This window comes from Mirounga angustirostris, unplaced genomic scaffold (genome assembly GCF_029215605.1).
Source record: "Mirounga angustirostris isolate CCGP_5_RB_7025 unplaced genomic scaffold, mMirAng1.0.hap1 SCAF_1, whole genome shotgun sequence".
NCBI lineage: Eukaryota > Metazoa > Chordata > Mammalia > Carnivora > Phocidae > Mirounga > Mirounga angustirostris.
The window spans coordinates 123,418,075-123,444,093 of NW_026991709.1; the positions used below are offsets into that span (position 1 = coordinate 123,418,075).

Genomic DNA, 26,019 nt, shown 5'->3' on the forward strand with positions numbered 1-26,019 from the left:
ATTTGCCTAGTCTGGCCATTTTAAAAGGCTTTTCCAGAAGGCCCATCTAGCAAGTTACATGTTTTTTCCTCAGATATTTCTTACACATTATTTTCCAGACTACTAAGGTATCTCCTGTCTTTAGTAGGACTGTTCTTTCCTTCAATTCATCAACTGAATTTTTTAATTATGAAAGAAAATATTAGATGTATTCAGCTCCATGTTCATTGCACATTACCCAAGATGTGGAAACAGCCTAAGTGTCTATCAGTGGATGAGTGGATAAAGAAAATGTGGCATATATATATATGATACACACAACAGAGTATTATTCAGCCATTAAAACAGGAAGGAAGTCTTGCCATTATGACAACACTGATGGACCTTGATGGTATTATGCTAAGTGAAATAAGACAGAAAAGGACAAATACCATATGCTCTCACTTATATGGGGAATCAAAAAACCTAAAAATAAAGCAACAAAAAACTCCACTGAGCTCATAGATAGAACGGATTAGTGATTGCCAGTGGTAGGAGGTTTGGGGGCAGGCAAATGGGTCAAAAGGTACAAACTTCAGTTATAAAATATGTTAAGTCATAGGGATATAATGTACAGCATGATGACTATAGTTAATCATGCTGTTTTGCATATTTGAAAGTTGCTGAGAGAGTAGCTCTTAAAAGTTTTCATTACAAGAAAAAGAATTTCTGTAACTGGTGACAGATGTTAATTAGATTCATTGTGGTGATCATTTCACAGTATATACAAATATTGAATCATTATATTGTATACCTGAAACTAATACAATGTTATATGTGAATTATACCTCAAAAAATAAATGGGTAAATAAAATGTTTTAGTTCCTTAGAGTTTTTTTTATTTTGATTTGTTTTGTGTTACATTTGAATCTTCTGAAGTATATTTAGTTTTTTATTATTTACTTCTGAGTGCTTATTTTTCTGCCTTTCCTCTTGCTTGCTGTTGGCTTGTTTAGATGGGTTATTGAGATAAATTTTATTCTTTGTTGTTGTGGAGGAGTACTAAATAGCTGAATCTCACAGTTGGTATAAAGCAGGAGAAGCTCTACCCTAATGAGCTTTTATGATACAGAAGCAGCAGCAGCCTGTTGAGATACCTTTGAGAAGAAGCATCTCATCTTTCCACTCTTTTACCCTCTCCCGTCTACCCCTGACACTCCCAATCTCAAGGACTAGGAAGATTCAGCCAGCTGTTCCTTGCTCTTGGAGTTTTCTGTTATTCTAAGTATTAACACTAATTCTCTTTCCTGAGATACCAACACAGCCCAAGCCTTCCCTCTAGCAGCAGTTTGGTCTAGAAAAAGCATACAGCCATAAATTGAGAATATTCAGATACCGTGTTCACAGAATTTCTCACTCTCTGCCTTGTGAATTTATATTTCTCCACCAAAATGTTTTAGGCTAGAGTAGGAAACCTCTAACTAATTGTGTTCAGTGTCATTTTCATGTTGTTTTTTGTTTGTTTATTTAGTGTTTCATCTGTTGCATATAACACCCAGTGCTCATTATATCAAGTGCCCTCTTTATTGCCCATCATCCCATTACCCCATTCAGTTTCATGTTTTAAACAAGATGACACAATCTGGTAATACCAAGAGCCCATATTAGATTTCTTTTCTTTGAAAAGTTAGTAAGTCTGCTCTATAAAAGAGAGTTAATAGAACATTTATAGTAAAATTGGAAGAAATAAGGTTGCAGTTTCAGATGCAAAAAAATTAGTTTTGGACTTCTTAATGAAATACTTTTGAAATTCTCAATTCTTAAAAATTCTATTTTAAAGAATTGAAAGACGCTATGTGGTACTGAAATCCTGATTACTCTGATCTGAATTCAATCACAAACATCCTTTCTAGTCTAAACTTCTTTAATTTTTTTTTGTTTTTACTTCAAACTATCTCAGCTAGGACCCAAATATAACAACATGGGAACTATTTTTTTTGAATGTTGGCTTAGAATAATGAATTAAATACTTGTTCTGAATAACAGATTTGAGCACTTCATGAATTATTTAGTTGTGGAAGATCAAAACAAACAGTAAATAAAAAGCTATCAGTAAATAAAAAGTACCTGTGTAAGTCACCTTCAATATCTGTCCACATCTACTTTTGAGAAGAAAATGTTCCTTTATAGTAGGAAAGAAAACTTTGATCAAATTGATATCATATGTCAAATTTAATATGTTCTTTTTATTCCTTTTAGGACAGTGGTGATTATCCCCTTACCATGCCTGGGCCTCAATGGAAAAAATTTCGTTCGAACTTTTGTGAATTTATTGGAGTCCTGATTCGACAGTGTCAGTATAGCATAATTTATGATGAGTATATGATGGACACAGTAATCTCCCTTTTGACTGGTTTGTCAGACTCCCAGGTCAGAGCTTTTAGGCATACAAGTACCCTTGCTGGTAAGTAACCAACGTTTTATTTCTTTTTCATTTAGTTATGTTAAATATGTTCTATTGCTGTTTAAATGTATTTAGATTAAGTATTAACTTAATTACTGTGCTCCTGAAAAAATACCATCCCTCCCCTCCCCCAAATTCATCTGAATGGCTTTTGTTATCTGTTTAGGTAAGATGTATGCCGATTTTGATTACTGGCATTTGATTGCCTTGAGAATGAAAATTGAAAATTTCTGGCAAATTTCAGTAAATCTCTCTCTCTCAATGTTTAATTATTTTAGTACATCATTATATTATAATCCAAGAAATTTTAGGAGTCCACTAGGCCATATTCTTTGGTAAACCCCAAAATTAGTAGTTGAAATGCCAAATTCATAGTATTTTTTTCACTTAATTACATTGCTTTTATTGCTCATTATTATACATAAGTATGTAAATGTTTATATATTTGAAACAATTCTACCTAATTGCAATTGCTATATAGCCAGCATTCTTCCTCTTCCTGCTGCTGTAATAACCTGAATATATCTAGATGTAATATCTCTGAAATCAGTTCATTTAGGGAGGCTAGCTGATCTGAAGAATTGATGGATTAGTTTTCACTCTTTCATTTTATAATTATCTAGAGAACTTCTCAGTCAAGTGCATTTATTTTTTTCTTGTTTCTCCATAACAAGGCAATTTCACTAATTTAGCAATTGTTCTATTTTCCCTCAACTACTTTAACTATGCTTACCTAAAATGACTGTTCTTTTTCATCTCTAATGTAGAGTGTGCACACGTGTGTGTACATGCACATGTGTGTAAATACTCCCAGATTACATCCTTTTTAGTAGCAGTAATTCTGTATTCATCTTACACATTACAATGACAAACACCAGATTTAATTTCATTAATTGCATTTCATCTTGCACTTAAATTAAATTTCTAATTTATCAAATATACTTAAATCATTGGTTCTCAAACTTTTGCATGCACCAGAATCATCTGTAGGGCTTATTGAGACAGATTGCATGGCCTTACCCCCAGAGTTTAACAGATTTTAGGTTATGCTGATGCTGATGCTTTGGGGAATATACATTGCAAACGCGTGGTTTAAAATCTTGTCATTTTCTGGCTTAATCTGTTGCTTAAAGCCAAAATGATAATATTACCTAGGGTCATCCATGTTTTTTTCCACTCCTCTTTTTTCATTTCCTTTTTTCCCCCCCTACTTAATGTAGTTGATCTATATTAGTGTCCATTATTCTCTTAGTTACATATCTATATGAAACACAGTTTATTTTCAAGAGTAACATTTTCCTTATTATTAGGAAAAGAGAAAGATCTACCCAATTTTATCTTTTTTAAAAATGTAAAATAAAAATACAGTTTATTGCTGAAAAAATTTCTATACAGAACAAACACCAAACAGTTTAAATTCTGTGTTTTTAGAGTATCTTCTTCCTCATTATTGGGAAGGAGAAGAGATCTTTTAAAAGGTACTGCAAATACACTATTATTTTTAAATTATCTGATTATTACACATTTTTTCTTTCTAATTTCATGACTTTTAGTATCTTAATTTTAGTTTGCTTTTTTTCTTTTTTTCTTTACATATTCCATTTAGTTTTGAACTTATTTTCCTCTATGTACAGTAATGCCCATTTAGCTGGTTGTCAGATGCATAGTAAATGTAGCAGTTTGAAATAACAGAACTTAAACATAAGATAGAAATTGCTTCTGAATAGCCAAACTTGCTCTCATAAAAAGTTAATTTTTGTTTCATAAGACTAGGAGAGAAAGAGAAACAAGTGAATAGAAGGCAAATGTGAAATGCTCTCCTGCTGATAGAATTACAAAATAATAGTTCATACCAAAAAGAAGACAAAACATTTTGCTTACAATATCGAGAGAGAGCGAGAGAACAATCTAGGGCTTCTCTGTTGGGGCAGGGTACTTATTTATTTTTCAGGGTACTTCTCTTAAATCCAGAAATCTGTGTGCATTCTGTATAAAAGATTAAACATGTGCCACATACTCTAAGAACACAAGAGAAAGAATAATGTAGAAATAAGCAGAATAGTTTTACTTTTAAAATGTCTCAGTTTCCTGAAGAATGCATTTTAATTCATTTGCATTTGTCCTCCACTAGTAAATGAAGTATTACTGTACTTTACTGACCTCATAGTGTATTTTATTGACTTCATTTCCCCTCTCTTTTCCATTGGCCCATTTTCAGTGACTTTTATTATTGTATTGTTTTCCCTGTATTTATCCTTCTGGCAATCTATATATGCTAATTTTACATATACTTAAATATATTTTAATTATAGCTTTCCTCCTATTCTTTTTGAGTTGAGTCGCTTCGTCCTTCCAGTGCCTTTCTGCCTTTCTTTTCCTACAATTTACCTGTGATCATGATAGCTTTTTAAACTAGTTGATAAATGCCATTTTGTTTTCACCTTTGCTGTTTGTATATCATCATCTAGCCTATTTGAATTTGAAATTATTTTTAAAAATCAGATATCAAGAAAAATGGAAGGAAATCAACATTTTTTATTCTGATTTTTTAAAAGTGGAAACTTATTTTTCAAGTCATTTTCAAATTTACTTCAAAATATTACTATAATTGCTATATGTCTGTATTCATGATCATATCTTCCAAGGCTCAGTTTCATAAAATGTGGGACTTATCAATCACCTACCCTTCAACAAAGCACAGATCTTGCTGAGCACTTAAAGTCCAGATTGGATAGTAATTATCCATATTTTCAAGGATTTTTTTTTTCTCATCTTTGTCCTCCTCTCTGTTTTTTTTAATGGTATGTATGCAAGGGGTAGATTAAAAGATAATCATTTTTATTCACTTTGCAGGACGAGTCTTGGGGACTAGATAAAATGGGCAGGAACATTTAATCCTCTGCTTCAAAGACTATGTGCATGGACAGTTACAAGGCAGTTATGGCCAGATATGATTATCGGCTTTGGAATAAAATGCTCCTTCACATTGCTTATATCTTAGCTGAGAAGAGAGACAATCAGGTTAGTTGTTCTGTAGGGTACAGATGTGATGAGTTCCAGAGCTTCATAAGTCATCAGAGCGGTCTTATCAGTAGTACTTTTAATTCGTTTTCCAAATAACTCATTTTCTTATACAGTTATATAATGTATCCCTATTGTCAGTGTTTATGCATTGCATTTAATTGTGTACTTTTACCATATTTTTATTAAAAATTTTCATCATTCGGTAGTTCTTTTAGGTCTGTTTATTCTACAGTTAACAGTAGTCTCATTTTTCCATTGGAGGTAAACTGTGTTTCCCCTTTTTTTGGAATTCTTTTTGTCATTAAATTGAAACAGACTGTTAGCTGTTATATCTTATATTTTCCTTACTTTTTTTCTGTTCCCTTAATTGGAATTTTAAAACATACTCTCCCATTTGTTTGACCTAGTGTTTTACATTGTAGTATAATTTTCATTAACTATTAATCTTTAGAATTAAATGCCCCTATTTCTATTCTAAATAGCTACCTCAGTTGTACATACTGCAAATATAATTTATATAAGTAACATTTTGTCATTATTTTGGTGTATTTAGAATTTGAGACTGAGCGTATTTATTTATTCCCTAGTTCGATGAAATTTTCATGAGGAAATAGTCTCTTTTTTTCCCCAAGGTAAAATTAGATAGGATTCCCTTTGTTTTACCATTTTGTTGTTTGGTATTATGAAGATAATTCTACTCTCAAAGAGTCTATTTTTTAGATCTGTAGTTAAATTATATTTAGACGTTTGCTTTAAAAATGTATGCCAATACTTTACAGAGTGTTGATTTTGAATTTTTGTTAGATGGTAATTTGCAGGATAAGTAATGTTAATTTAACTTTTTTATTTTTTGCTGTTTTCTCACCTATATAATTTTCTATGATGTTACAAATAGATTAATATTGACTACCACTCACTACTAAGGTGAAAATGCTAATTTGAACAAAGGGGGATTAAGAATACAAAATTTGTGTTAATAGTGTGGTGATTGATTCTAATTTTTGCTAAAGTGAATTCTGGAAAAATTAGAAAATGTGGTTAAGATCATCATATGACAGTAAAGTGGCGTCAGTATGCTGGGAGGCCAGTCTTCATATAACAGTAGTTAATAATAGGTCACTCTCAGTCCCTTGAGGGAGTAAACTTTTCTTTATACCTTATTGTTTAACATTATCATGTTTACATATAGTTGATTTTATATTGACATATGATTCATTGTTGATTAACATTTCTAACCAAGTCAGAATCTCTGGACTTTTCTAGTCTAAGGAAAGATACTGTATGTGAAATTGCTTTGTTCGCCAGTCATGGACTGAAAATCATTTTGCTTTAGTAAATTGACATCTTTTCTTTGGCTCTCAGTTGCTGAAACTGTAAAATATAGTGGTTCAAAAAATGGGTTCTGTGCCAGACTGTGCGGATCCATATCCCTCACTGCCTTTTACTAGTTGTGTAACTTGGACAAATCCTTAATTTACCTGGCCTCATTTTCTTTACATGCAAAGTGAGGAAGATCATGACAGTTATCTCATTAAAAAGAGATTAGGAGAGCATGGACTAGTGCCTGACATTTAGTAAGCTGCTCCTAATATTCTGTAATGACAAAAAGAGCTAATAGTGTTGGCAATGTTTCACTTCATCCTGTTTTTACTTGGAATATGTTGAACACCTACTCTTATTTTAGTAGTAAAAGATACCGCAAGTGGGGAAATAAGAAACAAATTACATCTTTCAAAAACTGCTATTAAGAAAACTAATAGCATGCGTTTTCATTTTACTTATTTTTTAGCTCTTAGGTCCCAAATTCTATTTATTAAATTCAATTAAGTATTTTATAACTCTGGACCTCACAGAATATTTTTGGGTTCTGTGGTTGGACTTGAAAAATTTAGGTCAGTCTGGCATCATCAAAAAGTAGACTATAAAGTGTAAGTAATTTCTTCTTCATATTTTTTGTTTCTTTTTTAATTCTTCTAAAGTCTTACTTTCTCATTGCTTTATACTATTACTATTGCTTCTTTTTTCTCTTTATCATTTTTGTTTTTCTTACCTCTCCTCTAGAGATAACACTTTCCAGTTTCCCAGGATTTGTATAGAGTAGACTTTAGGGTTCTCATGGGATTAATGCCCAATAATTACCAAATTCATGAGTGCCATTATATATATAACATTACCCATAAAATACAATAAACTTAAAAATGGAATTATGGGGGGTGCCTGGTGCTCAGTCATTAAGCATCTGCCTTGGGCTCAGGTCATGATCCCAGGATCCTGGGATCAAGCCCCACATCAGGCTCCCTGCTCTGCAGGAAGCCTGCTTCTTCCTCTCCCACTCCCCCTGCTTGTGTTCCCTCTCTCACAGTCTCTGTCTCTCTCTGTGAAATAAATACAATAAAATCTTTTTTAAAATGCAATTATGTAAATTTGTAAATAATTTATTTCCAATATGTAAATGTAAGTATCAAAAGTAATGTGTTAAGTTTTCTAGTTTAAAGAACCTTCATTTTCTTAGATTTATCTCTTTCTTAAGTATGAAAATTAGCTTTCTTTTGGGGGCCAGTTTTTGTAAAGAAATCATGATTTTAAAATCACTTTACAAACATTGCATATCTTTTATTCATTAGCTTGGTGACCTTAGACAAACAACTTGTGTGCCTCACTTTTCTCATCTGTATGCTATTAATACTAATAGTCCCATCTCATAGGAATGTAAGGCTTAAATGAATTCATATTAAATGTTTAACATATATAAGTCACTCAGTAATTGTCTGATATTCTAACTACAATAGAATGACAAAGCTTACTTGGCTTAGTTTTAAAGAGGGCAGAGAAGATCCCATTTACAATTGCACCCAAAACCATAAGATACCTAGGAATAAATCTAACCAAAGAGACAAAGGATCTGTACTCAGAAAACTATAAAATACTCATGAAAGAAATTGAGGAAGACACAAAGAAATGGAAAAACGTTCCATGCTCATGGATTGGAAGAACAAATATTGTGAAGATGTCAATGCTACCTAGAGCAATCTACACATTCAATGCAATCCCCATCAAAATACCATCCACTTTTTTCAAAGAAATGGAACAAATAATCCTAAAATTTGTATGGAACCAGAAAAGACCCCGCATAGCCAGAGGAATATTGAAAAAGAAAAGCAAAGCCGGTGGCATCACAATTCCGGACTTCAAGCTCTATTACAAAGCTGTCATCATCAAGACAGCATGGTACTGGCACAAAAACAGACACATCGATCAATGGAACAGAATAGAGAGCCCAGAAATGGACCCTCAACTCTATGGTCAACTAATCTTCGACAAAGCAGGAAAGAATGTCCAATGGAACAAAGACAGTCTCTTCAACAAATGGTGTTGGGAAAATTGGATAGACACATGCAGAAGAATGAAACTGGACCACTTCCTTACACCACACACAAAAATAGACTCCAAATGGTTGAAAGACCTCAATGTGAGACAGGAGTCCATCAAAATCCTAAAGGAGAACACAGGCAACAACCTCTTTGACCTCAGCCGAAGCAACTTCTTCCTAGAAACATCGCCAAAGGCAAGGGAAGCAAGGGCAAAAATGAACTATTGGGACTTCATCAAGATAAGAAGCTTTTGCAAAGCAAAGGAAACAGTTAACAAAACCAAAAGACAACCGACAGAATGGGAGAAGATATTTGCAAATGACATATCAGATAAAAGGCTAGTATCCAAAATCTATAAAGAACTCATCAAACTCAACACCCAAAGAACAAAGAATCCAATTAAGAAATGGGCAGAAGACATGAACAGACATTTTTCCAAAGAAGACATCCAAATGGCCAACAGACACATGAAAAAGTGCTCAATATCGCTCGGCATCAGGGAAATCCAAATCAAAACCTCAATGAGATATCACCTCACACCAGTCAGAATGGCTAAAATTAACAAGTCAGGAAACGACAGATGTTGGCGGGGATGCGGAGAAAGGGGAACCCTCCTACACTGTTGGTGGGAATGCAAGCTGGTGCAGCCACTCTGGAAAACTGTATGGAGGTTCCTCAAAAAGTTGAAAATAGAGCTACCATATGATCCAGCAATTGCACTACTGGGTATTTACCCCAAAGATACAAAAGTAGGGATCCGAAGGGCTACGTGCACCCCGATGTTTATAGCAGCAATGTCCACAATAGCCAAACTGTGGAAAGAGCCAAGATGTCCATCGACAGATGAATGGATAAAGAAGATGTGGTATATATATACAATGGAATATTATGCAGCCATCAAAAGGAATGAGATCTTGCCATTTGCAACGACGTGGATGGAACTGGAGGGTATTATGTTGAGTGAAATAAGTCAAACAGAGAAAGACATGTATCATATGATCTCACTGATATGAGGAATTCTTAATCGCAGGAAACAAACTGAGTGTTGTTGGAGTGGGGGGTGGGGTGGGAGGGATGGGGGGACTGGGTGATAGACACTGGGGAGTGTATGTGCTCTGGTAAGCGCTGTGAATTGTGCAAGACTGTTGAATCTCAGATCTGTACCTCTGAAACAAATAATGCAATATATGTTAAGAAAAAAAAAAAAAAGAAGAAGAAGAAGAAGGTAGCAGGAGGGGAAGAATGAAGCGGGGGAAATCGGAGGGGTAGACGAACCATGAGAGACGATGGACTCTGAAAAACAAACAGGGTTCTAGAGGGGAGGGGGGTGGGAGGATGGGTTAGCCTGGTGGTGGGTATTTAGGAGGGCACATTCTGCATGGAGCACTGGGTGTTGTGCACAAACAATGAATCATGGAACACTTCATCTAAAACTAATGTTGTAATGTAAGGGGATTAACATAAGAATAAAAAAATTAAAAAAAAAAAAAAAGAAAAAAAAAAAAGAGGGCAGAGAAATTGAGAACATTTTTTTGTATATTTTTCATTAACATTTCCATGTACATTTAAACATTTTCTGTGCATATAAAATTACTGTACAGAGTATTCAGAAAAGGAGAAAAGTACAAAAGTAAAAATTAGCCATAATTATACCACCTCATCATTGTGCCCAGAACATGTTGGTATTTCCTTTAAGTTGTTTCTCATATGCATATTTATGAGGATTTTTTGTTTTATTTTAAAACAAATAATAGGATCAGTTTTGTAGCATGCACTTTCTGTGCTTTTAATTATTTATTATCATGTCTGATATGGCCGGTTCATTTTCTACAATCTAGATGCCCTTTAAATTATTTAGCTTTTTTACCATTGTTTGGATCCTTTGTCTTTTTTTGGAGTCCCTATCATCTTTTGCTTTCCTTCTTAATTTATTTTCTCCTTTTTGGTTAGCTTATTCTTTGATAAGGGGTTTTGGGGAAGTATGTATTTGAGACTTTACATGCCTGAAAAGTATATTACATCCTCATGCTTAATTTTCTTCAGAGTTTTTCCTCTAGCTTCCAGTGTTTCTGTTGAGAAGTCCAGTGCTGTTTCAACTTCTGATTCTGATCCTGTTTCTTGTCTTTGGAAGCTTTTAAATTTTTCTCTTTATTCTTGGTGTTCTGAAATATCATGGTGATAATACCCTTATGTGTATGTATATTTTTTCCCATTCATTATGCTTGGCACTCTTTGTTGAATATCTGTTGCTTGGATGTTAATCTCTTGAGGTTTCTCATTTTCCAAGTCTTTATTTTTTTAAAACACTGTTTCATGGATTTAATGTCTTCTCTTAATCTCTTTGATAATGTTAATTATCACTCTGAAGTTTTTTTCAGCTTCCTACTCTTTTCTTCTGATTCTCTGCTCTTACCACTCTCTTTCATGTTGGAAACTTTCCTCAAATATCTGTTTCTTGGTTCTCTACTCTGGCTAAGAGTGAGATACTAAAAAGGCAGTACCAGAGAGGGAGGGTGTGTGTGTATGTGAGACGGAGAGAGGGAAAGAGAAAGAAGAGAACATGTTTGACAGGATGAGGCAGGGGCTCTGTCTTCTTTGATGAGCATCACTGTAGGACAGTCCTGTGGTCAGCTAGCATTTTCATTGTAGATTCTAAACTATTGGTATTGATAATTTTTTTCCCTGGGGAAGTTCAGCTTCTTTGCAGAAGAATCTTTCAATCTACTTAAGTTTAGTTGCTTTCTACCATTTGGGAGTTGGACAGGATGAAACAGCATCTAGAGCAGTCTGCACTTCACATATATCCCTCTTCTGTGTCTGATGATTCCAAATCTCTGGCTCATTTTATTGAGGGAATTAAACTTTCTGGACTTCCAAGATGGGTGTGTGGTGGAGAAATTGCTTGACTGTCTAAGTTGGAGTAGAGGCTTAGAATTTTAATTACTTATTGTACAAACTTTGAAATAATACTCTTTTCAGAACTTACCTCCCTCCATCTTCTGTGGAACCTAGTGCTTGTAATTCCTGAACGCTTCTGGGTTCTGCAGAGCAAATAGTTTTTTTATTTTTCTTTTAGGTACACATAGTTGTAATTCCTTTTTTGACCATTTGGTTTGATTTGTACACTCTGCTCATCCTTCTGCTTTCCATGTACATATATTAATATATTGTGGTTTGGGTTAACAAGTATTTTCTCAATTAATTGAAGATGAAATTTGTTATTTTGGTTGGGTTTTTAAGAGATAAAGGGATTGGTTAAATCTCTATCATTTTTCGGTACCTGGCTGGCTCATCATAATGTCTGGGCTTTAGATTTTTCTCACAAGTGGGCCTTTTACCTAGCAATCCAATTAAAGTATTCTACTACATAGATATTCCTACTTACTTACAAGGTTACTGTAACACCTCCTATTCTTTTTTTCACACTTAGCTGATTATTTTTGCTTGCTTAATAGAGACAACAGAGAATTCTTCAAGGATTAAACCTACTTATCTAGGTGCAGCTATACCCCTATACTCTACTTTTTCTCTTATTACAGTTACCTCTAAGGTTGGTCCTTGCCCTTGTGCAGTAGATCTGACCCCTGGTCTCCGCCTTAAGAACTTTGCTCTTCAAATTGTTTTCTCTCTACTGACTTCAGTTTCCCCACTTTTATAAGATAATTCTTACCATTATACTAATATGCTGTGATAGCTTTTATCTTTTAGAAACATTCTTAGTTAAGGCACTTCAGAGACCCGGAACCAATAGGAGATACACTTGCTTACTGATACACACACAAATACATACCAAGATATGTCTATCTTGTATATATGTATATACCAAGATATATTTGGGGAGAGGGAGTTATTTCGAGGAGTTGGCTCTCACAATTGTGGGAGCTGGCAAATTTGAAATCTGTAGGGTAGAACGGCAGGCTAGAAATAGGCTGGAGTTGTACAGTCCTGAGGCAGAAATTGCTTCTCCAGGGAACCTCAGTATTTTGTTCTTGAGGTATTCAAGTGACTAGATGAAACCCACCACATTATTGAGGGTAATTTCCTCTGCTTAAAACCAACCGATTGTAGATGTTAACCATATCTACAAAATACCTTCACAGTAACACCTGGATTCGTGTTTGATTAAATAACTGGATACTGTAGCCTAGCCACGTTGACCCATAAGACTGACCATTATATCCTCCCTTGTTTCCTCATGCCCTTCTAGCTACATTCCCTACATTTTCTTTACGGTAAATCGCAACTGTTTCTATTCACTGTCTTTACCTACTGTCCTCCTCTTCTCTTTTAAACCCACTCCAGTCAGTTTTCTATTTTTGCCACATTACTGTCTCTGCTTTTGTAGTCAGCAGTTACCTTCTTACTGTCCAAATCACTGGGAAGCTCCCAGATGTCATCTTTTCTCTCTCGATAGACATAGCTACTTCTTCCTTCTTGAATTACTGTCTTCACTTGTTTTCTGGAATATACACTGTCATAGTGTATCTTAGAAAGCTAAACTGTAAATATTGAATTATCTCAGAATTCAATTTTTAGACCTTTTAATCTTTTGTCTTTATTCACTCCTTAGTGAATAAAGTGAAAACCAATTCCATAGTTTTATTATTTCTGTCAAAAAATAATGATAGTGGAAGAGGTAATATAGTCACATGATTTAAAATTCAAAATAAAAAACTGTATGGTAAAATGTCATTCTTCCATCCATGGCTCTCAACCATCAAATTCTCTTCCTTGGAGGCAACCAAAGTTGCTAGTCTCATATATTTTTTCCAAAGATTATGAGTATAATAGCATATACATATTCAGTGAGAGGCAGTATGATGTAGTGCTTAAGAACTTGGACAATGGAGCACGACTGCCTGTAATCATATTCTGTCTCTGCCAAGTCTCTTAGCTGATCTGGGACTCCGTTTTCTTCTCTGTACAAAAGGAACAATTAAAATAAAATTACTTGATAAATTGTGAGGTATATGATGAGTAGGTATGTATAAAGAGCTTAGAAGAGTGACTGGCACATAAAAATAAATAGCACATTCCTTTTTCCATAAATGATAGCATAATATACATACTGACAGGCATCTTGCTTTTTTTTTAATCAACAAATATCTTGGTGGGCTTTTTAGCACATAAATCATGCCTCATTTTTTCTAATGGCTGAATAGTTATTCATTGGATGGATGTACTGTCTAGTTTTAAGGCTCTAAATAACAATGTCTTTGATGATGGCTTCCAAATGTATAGCTACTGGATATTTCCACTTAGATACCTAATAAGCACAAAGCTTTCTAATTACCCTTGCCTTTTCTTTTCATCTTATTTCCTACATTATAACTATCATGTTTTTTTTTTTTTAGCTCTGCCTTCATTATCTCTCTACCTATTGCGACCACTTTAATCTAAGCCAACATTGCTTTACTGAGCTGCTCAAAGCCAACAACTTGAGAATCATTGCAAACTTTTGGCAAAATATTTTCAGCTCTCAGTGTTCTTCTATTTGGTCTCCTTTCTTCCAGTTTTACTATAATCTGTTCGCAGTTTTAAATCTAAATCAGACTGTTTCCCACTCACACCATATTTTCTAGTGGGTCTTACCTCATTTAGATTTAATTCCTGAGTTCTAACTAGATCCTACTAGAACTCTTGTAACCTGGCCTCTTGATTTCTTCCTTAACCCTTATTTCCTGCCTCTACCTGTTTCTGTGCTTCAGCCACACTGAATCCCTTGCTCTTTTATGAGTTCCCTCCTCATAACAATTTATCTCATAACCTTTGTACTTTTTACTCCCTCTCCCTGGGACACTGTTCTGTCATATGATCACATCTTCATTCCCTCACTTAATGCTCATATGTGAGCTCTGCAGAGAGGCCTTCAAGCTGCCTGACTACCCTGTTTACTCTCTAACTTTTTTACTATACTTTTTAAAAAATCATACTATATTTTTCTTTATAGAGTTTTCATTAACTGACATACTTTTTTTCATTTGTATATTCTATATTTGTTTATTGTCTGCTCCACACTAGAATGTAGTAATCATGAGGGTAGATACTCTGTCTCATTCCATTTTGTACTTCTAATATGTTAGAACAGTGCTAAGTACATGTTGGATTGATAAATGACTGAGGAAGCACTAAATAAGTGTTTATTGAATTCTCTCTGATGAAAGACTAGTTTTTTTTTCTTTTTCCAATAGCATTGACTTTTGTTCATTCATGTTTTTTTTTCCCCAATAGCATTGAAAGACTAGTTTTTTAATTACCAATCTGTCACAACCTAATACTTTTGTGAAATGCAATAAAATGAAGTATATGTTTCTTAGTGTCATTTTAATATTAAAGTCAGTAGACATAAGATCACTGTCAGATTGTTATAAAAATTTCTAAAAACTTTCAGATTTGTACTGATAATAAACTGTTAACAGACTATTCGTGGTCATCACCCATTTGCAGACCATATTATGGGTAGCACAGCACTAAACAATTTAGCCATTCTGTTGCTGGCATTTAAAATTTGAACACTAAATTGAAGTATTTTTCTCTTCGGTAAACAAGGAGAAGCTACTTCAAAGCCAGTGGCACAGAATCCAGGCTGAATTCCTGTAGGATTATTAATTTATAAAATAGTTCCTTTAGTAATATCAGTAAAATTTAATTAGTGCTCCCTCTGTGCAGGAAGGAGTCTTTTTCACTGGACTCAGACATCACAATCCCCATGTTATATCTATGTCATTAAATTAGAAGTCTCTCTTCAGTAGGTATTTATTTGCTAATATGTTGGTATCTAAAATGAAAATTTCAGCTAAGTTTAAGTTTTATAGATCAATAAGCATTTATCTCAGTAAATAATGCTCTATCCTATCTAATACTTCTGTGAAAATTATTGATCACTTTGCATTTTTGTTTTAGTGTGTTGATTTTTTATGTTTATATATCTAGATGGGGGAGGGTCATTACACAATGGCAGTTGGAGTTTGGGATCTGGATTCACAAGGAGATATATATAGCTAAAAGTAAAAGTCTTTTAAAAAAAAAAAGATTTTTTTATTAGAGCGCACGTACATGTGTGCGCAAGTTGGGAGGAGGGGCAAAGGGAGAGAGAAAAGCAGACTTCCAGCTGAGCAGGGAGCCCAGTGCAGGGCTTGATCTCAGGACTCCAAGATCATGACCTGAGCCAAAGGCAGGCACTTAACCGACTGAGCCACCCAGGTGCCCCAAAAGCAAAGGTCTTTAAATTGAAGAAAATCGGTGTCTTAGCTTCCACTAGTGAATTCTAGCCAGGCTTGGTATTAATTTTAATGCTTTCTGACTCCTTGATCTACAAGTTGTTTTGTTTTGGGGATCTAGAAGTATATACTGAATTAAGCTCCATTGGGTATGATTTTGTATACTCAGGGCAAACTCTGTTACACTATTATCCCTGACTTGGGCAGTGTGAATGCCCCATATCCCTCCTATCTTTGAGCTGTTCTCCTTTTTTATATAGATTAATTTAAAAAGTACTTTTAGCTTTCATAGTATCATCAGATATCCTATTGACAATGTGTAAAATATTGTAAAATGACTAGCCTGTATTTTGAAACAGGAATATTTCTCAGTTTACTGTATTGAGACACTGTATATTAGAAAAGAAGTATTTTCGTTAAATATTTTTCTCAGTGGTCATTAACTTAAATACATTTGTTTACATCTTATATTTTAGCTTAAGGGCAGTAATCACTATTAATATGGAGTTGGCAAATGCAGATAGTTTCAGGTTGACAAATTGTGTGTGTGTACAGATAATAGATACAGGTAGTATTATGTATATTTGTATGTAATTAAAGGGAAATAGTGAAGTTTTAAGAGAAATGCATGCTCATATATAGTTACGGATATGTTTGCAGATAAATAGATCAGTATTCCAAAACACTGATCGGTTCATTTTTTATTAATGTACATTCATTCATATTTGCAGATAAATAACCTAGAAGAAAAAAAAAAAGGAAGTTATTTTACCTGCACAAACTCTCTTATTCTTTTACCGATATTTTCTACACTATCACCATTTCAGTAATGAAAATAAATATGAATAGAGAAAAGTTTAAGGTTTGTGTCATACCTGTTTCTCAGATGACTTGAAATAGAAGTTTGAAAATACTTAAAGATTTGCAAATATAAGTGAACATTTAAAAGTACATTGACACTGTGGGGAAAATAGGTCAATCAGAAGTTCACAGGATACATTTTTAATTAATGAGTTTGGTAGGGTCTGTATTTCAGGGTTTGGAGGTTATGCCATTTACTGAGGTGAGGAACAGCAGGCAGAGAACCATCTTTCTTGGGTAAAGATCATGAATTGATTGTAAACATCGAAGGCATCTTTGAAGTGTCTGAGTTAAAGATATTAAAGAAGCAATTGTGTATAGTGGTCAGAATAGAGTTCTAGTAGGCTTGATTAGTATGCCCTCACTAAAGTATGCATACTTGAGGGTGGGGAGGAGGGGTTGTTAATCTTTCTTCTGATAGTTAGGATGAGGCAGTTTTTAAGTGGGAAATGTCAATGAACCAAGCTATAGGGACACTGAGGCACAGAAAATTATGTTGCAGCCTAAGATGATGACTTTATTTCTATAAAATAAATTTCTTTTTTAATGTATGACTGAGTTGTAAACATAGAAACTGACTAGTTTCTTTCCTTCATCTGTTTCCATTATAAATTTGTAATCTTATGGATGAAGATCTGATTAATGGGTGAATACCATAATCTTCCTTTATTTCATAGCCATGAAGCTCATGACTGCATTGGTGAATGTTGCCTTAAACCTCAGTATTCATCAGGATAATACACAAAGACAGTATGAAGCTGAGAGAAATAAAATGATTGGAAAGAGAGCCAATGAAAGATTGGAGTTACTTCTTCAGAAACGCAAAGAGGTAAGTTTCATGTTTCATATTCTCTGTAAAAAGATGTATGTGTATTTTTAAATTTATTTAAGTTAGATTATATGATCTCAAACTTTTCAAATTAACCTGGAACATTCAGCCAGTGATTATCTGAGTGCTGTCTGAGTGCTTTCTCCATGACTTCCATGTGTGTGTCTCTAAATTTCTCCTTTCTATAAAGACACCAATCATACTGGATTTGGAGCCCACCCTATTCCAGAGGGACCCCATCTTAACTAATTACATCTGCAGAAGAGAATCCTAAAACAATCCTCCTTTTGAAAGAAAACAGTCTGGGGTTAGGTAATTCAGAAGGATTATCAGGCTTTGAGTTCAGAAAGCATAATAAATAGTAAGGTCAGAGCTGGGAGTCAGCGAAGCTGCATTTCCAGAAGGAAGCCAAAGACTAGCTAATAAATAAGGCATTCCTGTGAATAAAGTTGGTTCAAGGTTTACACTGAAATGTTCACATATATACTGAAAGTGTTTTAAACTGGCTTTTTAGTAGGTAACATTTTTATTTGCCCATTAGGAAATTTTTAAATCTACAGTATTAGTCTGTATTTTAACTTGAAAAAAGAATAATATATTGCTGCAAATAAATTATCAATAAATAATGGGCTATAATAGGCGACAGGAAGCAGCAAACTTATGCCTAAATTATTACCCATATTGTATTAGGGTGTTAGAGCTGCTATAACAGATAACACAGACTGAGTGGCTTAAAGAACAGAAATTAATAGTCTCACAGTTCTGTAAGCTAGAAGTTGAAGATAACTCCAATTTCTCCATGACTTCCATGTGTGTCTGTCTCTAAATTTTTCCTTTCTATAAAGACACCAGTCATACTGGATTTGGGGCCCACCCTACTCCAGAGGGACCCCATCTTAACTAATTACATCTGCCACAGTCCTATTTTCAAATAAGGTTTGAGGTGTACTGGGGCATCAGGACTTTGTGATATGAATTTCTAAAGAACACAGTTAAAATCATAATACATACCATACTTGAAATATTGTGAAAATAAATTTTGGAACTGTGCATCAGTAAGTACTACTTACCAAAGTGTATGCCTCTTATAAAGTAATTTTTTATATAATAAATGCAGCAAAGGTAATTTTTAAAACTTACAGTAAGTTGCAGTAATTTGAATGATTTACTGTGTAAGTATTCCCAATCTTATTTCCGGAAACCTGAAATAAAGCATACAGCAAAAGAGTAAGTCAGAAGGAATTTTATTCTCACATTCTTGCATGTAATAAAAGCAAATATTTCACTGAGTATTACCACCGAACAAAGTATAATAAGAATTATCACTTAGAATATAATTTTGTATCAGTGCTTTTATTCCTGTTGAGCAGTGAATAAGCTCAAGCTTTAACTCTAATCAGTAGTAATGCCTGAATTTTTTATCATTGCTGTACTGTTTTATTTTGTTGCTGCATTCTACCACTAATGGCAAGGATCCTTCCTATCTTCTACTATGCCTTCTATACTGGGAACTTGGCCTACTCTCAGTTATGGACTAAACAGATGCAGAGTAATATTTGGATACTTTAGGTAGAATATTAAGTTTCTTCTACAGTGGCAAAAATAATCAAAGGCTGGCCTGTTACCAAGAGAGGCAAAAGAAGCCAGGGACCTGACTTTGTTGGAAGAGGTATAGAAATTGAGGCTTCTTCCCAAAGCAGGCAAAATTTTGGGGATTGGAATCTTGCCACAGTTAGCCACACCACTCCTTGTTAGTCATTGTGTGTATATGTAAAGAGAGACAAAGAGGTTCTAAAGTCAGTATAGTAAAGCTGTTGAAGTAATGCAAGAGTAACCGTAATTTCCGACATCTGTTGAATAAGTGAGAAAAAGGATTGACAATTACCAAGAATGAGAAGAACCAGGAATTAAAAATAACTGAACTGTACATTTCAAATGAAATCAGGATTTAATTTTTTTTCTTTTCATTTCAGCTACAGGAAAACCAGGATGAAATTGAAAATATGATGAACTCTATTTTTAAGGGTATATTTGTTCATAGATACCGGTAAGGGATTTTATAAATCACCTTAGATTTTTAACTTAAATAATTTATTGCTTCTTTGTAGTCCTAGGTAATTATAAAAATATGAAACTCTCTATTTGTTTTGTTTTCTGGAAAATAGCTTTGGCTTTAAAGGCTAAATAAATATCATACTGTTGTTGTGGAGGAGATTGTACCACTGCCACACTCTTGCAAATTTAGAACATATACTGTTAGAGGAATTCAGTGTACATACATTGGTACTTATCGAATATTAATTAGTATGATATTATTAAATTAATATGGCCTTAATAAAATGTGATTGTCTTGATATTTGAAAAAAAATTTTTTTTTTAAATTTTTTTATTCTTATGTTAATCCCCTTACATTACAACATTAGTTTTAGATGAAGTGTTCCATGATTCATTGTTTGTGCACAACACCCAGTGCTCCATGCAGAATGTGCCCTCCTCAATACCCACCACCAGGCTAACCCATCCTCCCACCCCCCTCCCCTCTACAACCCTCAGTTTGTTTTTCAGAGTCCATCGTCTCTCATGGTTCGTCTTGAAAAAAAATTTTAATGTTCTACTTCCTACCCTGTGATACTCATCTTGTTCTATGGTCAGATTAACCAACAGTCGTAAAAATACCTCTGTGAAGATAAAAGTTGACAGAAAAGGGCACCTCTGTAAATAATCAACAGCTCTTTTTTACCTTTAGCTATATAGATGAAAATAGAAGCAAAGCATTTGCAAAGTATTTTTGTCATATTCCATGACAAACAAGCTTAGTTTGTCTTTCTCTGAACTTTTAAATTACTAATACATTATTGAACAGCATATTTCAGAGAATTAATGAATCATATACATATACTTGTTACTTCTGTTAATTAGGCATGATACGATATGTTTAGGTAGATAGACACCAATAATAGAAGAACTGTTTTTAGACACATTTGAGATTTTAATTGGCCAGTTAATTTAGAGTTAGTTAAAACAGGGTAATCTGTTTTTTAAAAAAGAAGAAATATAGCTTTGATATTTTAACTTAAACATTTTGTTTTAATTCAAAACATAAAAAGATCTTTTGATCTTCTTGATATTAATTTAAAAAAGAAGAGAAAAACTAACTCAAAAAGATATATACACCGGGCGCCTGGGTGGCTCAGTTGGTTAAGCGACTGCCTTCGGCTCAGGTCGTGATCCTGGAGTCCCAGGATCAAGTCCCGCATCGGGCTCCCTGCTCAGCGGGGAGTCTGCTTCTCCCTCTGACCCTCCCCCCTCTCATGTTCTCTCTATCTCATTCTCTCTCTCAAATAAATAAATAAAATCTTTAAAAAAAGAAAAAGATACATGCACCATGTTCACTGAGCATTATTTACTGTAGCCAAGATATAAAAACAACCTATAGATGGATGAATGGATAAAGAAATTGTATATATATATGATGGAATATTACTCAGCCATTAAAAAAAAAATGAAATCTTGCCATTTGCAACAATATGGATGGACCTCAAGAGCATTATGCTAAGTAAAATCAGTCAGGCAAAGAAAGACAAATATTGTGGTGATATATGTGGAATCTTAAAAAAACAAGCTCATAGATACAGAGAACAGATTGGTGGTTGCCAGAGGCAGGATGGGTGGGAGAAATGGGTGAAGGGGGTCAAACAGCAAGAAGAAAAAAAATACGGTGCACTACTGAACAACCCAGAGAATAGTTTATTGTTATCTAGTAATTTGTGGTTATATTATTAGGAAATTTAGGCAAGTTTAATAAACTTGCACTTAACTTCCTTAATGGGTAATGGAACTTCTAGAAAAAAAACTGGAAGATAAAAATACACTGGGAAAATCTGTTTAATAGCTGATTAAAAAAAGATACTGAAAGAGACTGTACAGCCTGATAGGGACACATACTACACATACCACACCACACACACACACACACACACACACACACACTCTAAAGTTGGAGATATTTTGGATTTGGGGAACTAGTTCAACCAATTAGAAAAATAAAAGCCACCTGTCTTTCTAGGAAACTTAAAAATAAGAAAACAGAATTGTTTATATTTACAAATTTACCATATCCAGCTCTCCTCATACCTCAGTTTCTATCTGTTACCATTTTACTTCAGCCTGTTTTTTAATTTTTGTTTATCTGAAAAACACTATTTCACCTTAAAAAAAAAGGGGGCCAAGGCCTTTACTTCGAGTATGGCGTGTTTGGAGTTTATATCCTCTTTTTTGCATAAACTACACATTCAGTGAAGTATTGAAAAAGTCACAATTTTTAAAATTTTTTTTAAAGATTTTATTTATTTGAGAGAGAGTGAGTGCACATAAGCAGAGGGGAGAGGGAGAAGCAGACTGCCCATTGATCAGGGAACCTGATGTGGGGCTCAATCCCAGGACGCTGAGATCATGACCTGAACCAAAAGCAGATGCTTAACAGCCTGAGCCACCCAAGTGCTCCCTGAAAAATTAATTTTTAAAAAAGCAAGAACTTCCACATACCTGTCATGCAGTCTTTTTTTTTTTTTAATTACAGCTTTATAGAGGTATAATTTACATAAAACAAATTACACGGTGATACAGTGATTTATAAGAAATACATATTTGGTCATTTGGAACTTTCAGTCCTATCCCCCAGCCTCTGGGAAGTGGAGGGGGGCTGGAGTTTGAATCAGCTGACTGCAATGACTTCGTTAATCATGAATATGCAGTGAAGCCTCCATAAAAACCCCAAGGGTGGGGTTCAGATAACTTCTGGGTTGTTGAACACATGAAGATGCGAGGAGAGTAGCACACCTGAAGAGGGCTTGAAAGCTCTGCTCCCCTTTCCCATGCATTGCCTTACTTATCTCTTCATCTGGCTGTTGATTCAAATTCTTTATCATATCCTTTAATGAATTGGCAAATGTAATTGTTTCCCTGAGTTCTTTGAGCCGCTCTAGCATATAAAAAGAACCAAAAGAGGGGGTGCCTGGGTGGCATAGTTGGTTAAGCATCTGACTCTTGGTTTCAGCTCAGGGTGGTGAGATTGAGTTGGGCTCCGTGGTCAGCACAGAGTCCGCTGGTGATTCTCTCTCTCTGTCTCTCCCTCTCAAATAAATAAATCTTAAAAAGCAAAAAAGAACCTAAGGAGCAGGTGATTGGAACCTCCAATCTGTAGCCCATGGGTTAGAACCACAGGCAACAAAAAGCCTGGGACTTGAGACTGCCATCTAATGTGGGGGGCAGTCTTGTAGGACTGAGCCCTTAACCTGTGGAATCTGATACTGTGCCCAGATAGATAGTGTCAGAATTGAGCTGAATTCTCAGAAACTAACAGGTATTGTTGGTGTGTGTGTGTGCAGGGGAAACCCATGCCCCACATTCAAATTGGGCCCAGGAATGCAAAGTTGGTATCAGACACAGTTAAGAGCATAAGTTGATGAGTTTTGACATATATACAACTGTAGAACTACGACAGGCAAGATAATGAATATATCCATCCTCCTCAAAAGTTTTCTCTTGCCATTTTGTAATTCCTCCCAACCTTGCTTTCTGCCAGTCTCTCTCCCACCTCCATCCTCAAGCATTATTAATTTGCTAACGGATTTGTTTACATTTTTAAGGATTTCGTAGAAATGGAATTATATAGTATTTGCTCCTGATTTTTGTTGTTTTTGTCTCTATCTGACTTTTTTCACTAAGCAAAATTAGTCTGTCATCATTAAGACTGTTAAATGTAAGTTTTTCATAGATGCCCTTTATCACGTTGAGGAAATTTCACTTCTATTCCTCATTTTCTGAGACTTTTAATTAGAAATGGATCTCGGATTTTGTCAAATGCTTTTCTACACCTGTTGAGACCAGTATATGCAGTTTTTCTTCTTTAAGACTGTTAATATGAATTAAATTGGTTGAATTCTTGAGATAAAACCCTCATCGTCCTGATATGTTATTCTTTCTATATATTGCATATGATATCCTGAATTTTCCTAAGAATTTTGCTTCTTTGTTCAAGAGAGATATATCTCTTAACTTTTTGTTTTTATCAAATGTCTCTGACTGCTTTTGAACCAATGTAATGCTGGCTTTGTTGAATGAGTTGCAGTATATTCTCTCCTTTTTAATTTTTGTGGAAGAGTTTAATAGTATTGTTAACTATTTTTCTTCAGATAGGTATTATACCATCAGGGCCTAGAATTTTCCATATAGGGATTTTTAAAGTACAAATTAAATTTAATAGATACAAGGCTGTTCATTTTATATCTTACAAGAAAATGATACATTGATCTACGTTATTAAATTATATTCCACAACTATCAGCATAAAGTTGTTCATAATATTGGTGGTTTCAGGGACCCCTGGGTGGCTCAGTCGGTTAAGCGTCTGCCTTCAGCTCAGGTCATGATCCCAGGGTCCTGGGATCGAGCCCCGCATCAGGCTCCCTGCTCAGCGGGAAGCCTGCTTCTCCCTCTGCCTGCCGCTCCCCCTGACTTGTGCTCTCTCTCTCTCTGCTAAATAAATAAATAAAATTTTAAAAAGAAAAAATACTGGTGATTTCACATCTCTTGTATCAATTGTATTTATTTTTCTTAAAAATTGAGAGTTGGGGAGGAGGAGTTAAGATGGCGGAGGAATAGGGGGACCTTAAGCTTACCTCCTCCCTTGAACACAGCTAGATAAATATCAAATCATTATGAACACCTAAGAAATTAATCTGAGGACTGAGAGGACAGAACTGCAAGTCTTTTTTTTTTTTTTTTTTTAAGATTTTATTTATTTATTTGAGAGAGAGAGAGCACAAGAGGGGGGAGCGGGAGAGGGAGAAGCAGACTCCCTGCTGAGCAGGGAGCCTGATGCAGGACTCGATCCCGGGACTCCAGGATCATGACCTGAGCCAAAGGCAGTTGCTTAACCAACTGAGCCACCCAGGCGCCCCAGAACTGCAAGTCTTAAAAGTAGAATTATGGAAGGTAGGAGCTGTAAAGAGTTGATTTGGGGGATATAAGAACTAGGGGTGCTGCAGAGGGGAGGGATCCCTGCTTATGGAAACTACTGCAAGGTATTATAAGCAGCAGAGCATAAAATCTAATATTTTAGAAGCCTGTCACCACAAGAGTAATGCGTGCCTTTGTGGTGCTCCTGTGGGGAAGGAAAGTGGAGACCCATGAGCAGGCAGCATGATCTGAGGATACCCTGGGTCACACAGGGAGAAAGTTTCCCTACTTGGAGTGCATTTGGTAGAGGTGCCATTGAGCTGCCCCCTTCCCCAGCATAGGAACAAAGACACCAGTCAGCAGCAAACCTTGGCTTCAGATTTGTGCTCCGATTTACCATAAATTCCTAATTGCTGCATGGGTCAGCCGACTATTTTCTGGGATAATCCAGCACTGGCCACAGCACAACAAGACCTCCCACAGAGGATCAGCACAGGTCTCTGTGGGGGAGGGAGGGTGGTCTCTGAAGTTTGGAGTTCTAAAACACAACATCACCTGAGGTAAAACACAGGAGTGTGGTGCCACCTGGCATGTGGAGAGCTCAGGCACAGACAGGCTGATGGGATCTGATGGAAACTGGGGACACAGGAGGGTGATTTGTTTGCTTGCCTATAAGGGCTTTCTCAGGAGTGGATGGCATGAGCTCCCCTCTCCTGAAACCAGAGAGCAGGGTAAAGCCATTTCCACCCCACACCAACAAGCACTGACCAACCTCAGCGAGAAAAACAGCGCCACCAAGGGGAGGCCTGAGCCATGTAAACCAAGCCCTGGCCCCCTGCATTTACAAGTACATCTCCACTAGGTCAAGTCCCCTTGAGAATCAGAGTATCGGGCCTCTCCCCAAGAAGAACAGCACAAACCCCTTCTTGCACCAAGTCTACTGATCATAGAGTGCTGGAAAGCATCAGCTCTGGGAGAAATAGGATCGACCGCTTCCTTTTTTTTTTTTTAATTATTATGTTAATCATCATACATTACATCATTAGTTTTTGATGTAGTGTTCCATGATTCACTGTTTGCGTATAACACCCAGTGTTCCATGCAGTACGTGGCCTCTTTAATACCCATCACCAGACTAAGCCATCCCCCCATGCCCCTCCCCTCTAGAACCCTCAGTTTGTTTCTCAGAGTCCATAGTCTCTCATGGTTCATCTCCCCCTCCGATTTCCCCCCCTTCATTCTTCCCCTCCTGCTATCTTCTTTTTTTTTTTTTTTAAACATATAATGTATTATTTGTTTCAGAGGTAGAGGTCTGTGATTCAACAGTTTTACA

At 35.3% G+C, this 26,019-nt stretch overlaps 1 protein-coding gene across 7 annotated transcripts in view; it reads left to right on the forward strand.

Annotated features, from left to right (window-relative positions):
* The window catches only part of STAG1 (STAG1 cohesin complex component), a 415,977-nt gene that overhangs the window by 236,953 nt on the left and 153,005 nt on the right, over positions 1–26,019 (forward strand). For all 7 annotated transcript variants that reach the window (XM_064587431.1, XM_045903718.3, XM_064587432.1 and 4 more), the window contains 3 exons: positions 2,218–2,422; positions 17,576–17,727; positions 19,701–19,774. In XM_064587431.1, the coding sequence (XP_064443501.1) occupies positions 2,218–2,422; positions 17,576–17,727; positions 19,701–19,774 (431 nt within the window). The remainder of the gene's footprint in view (positions 1–2,217; positions 2,423–17,575; positions 17,728–19,700; positions 19,775–26,019) is intronic.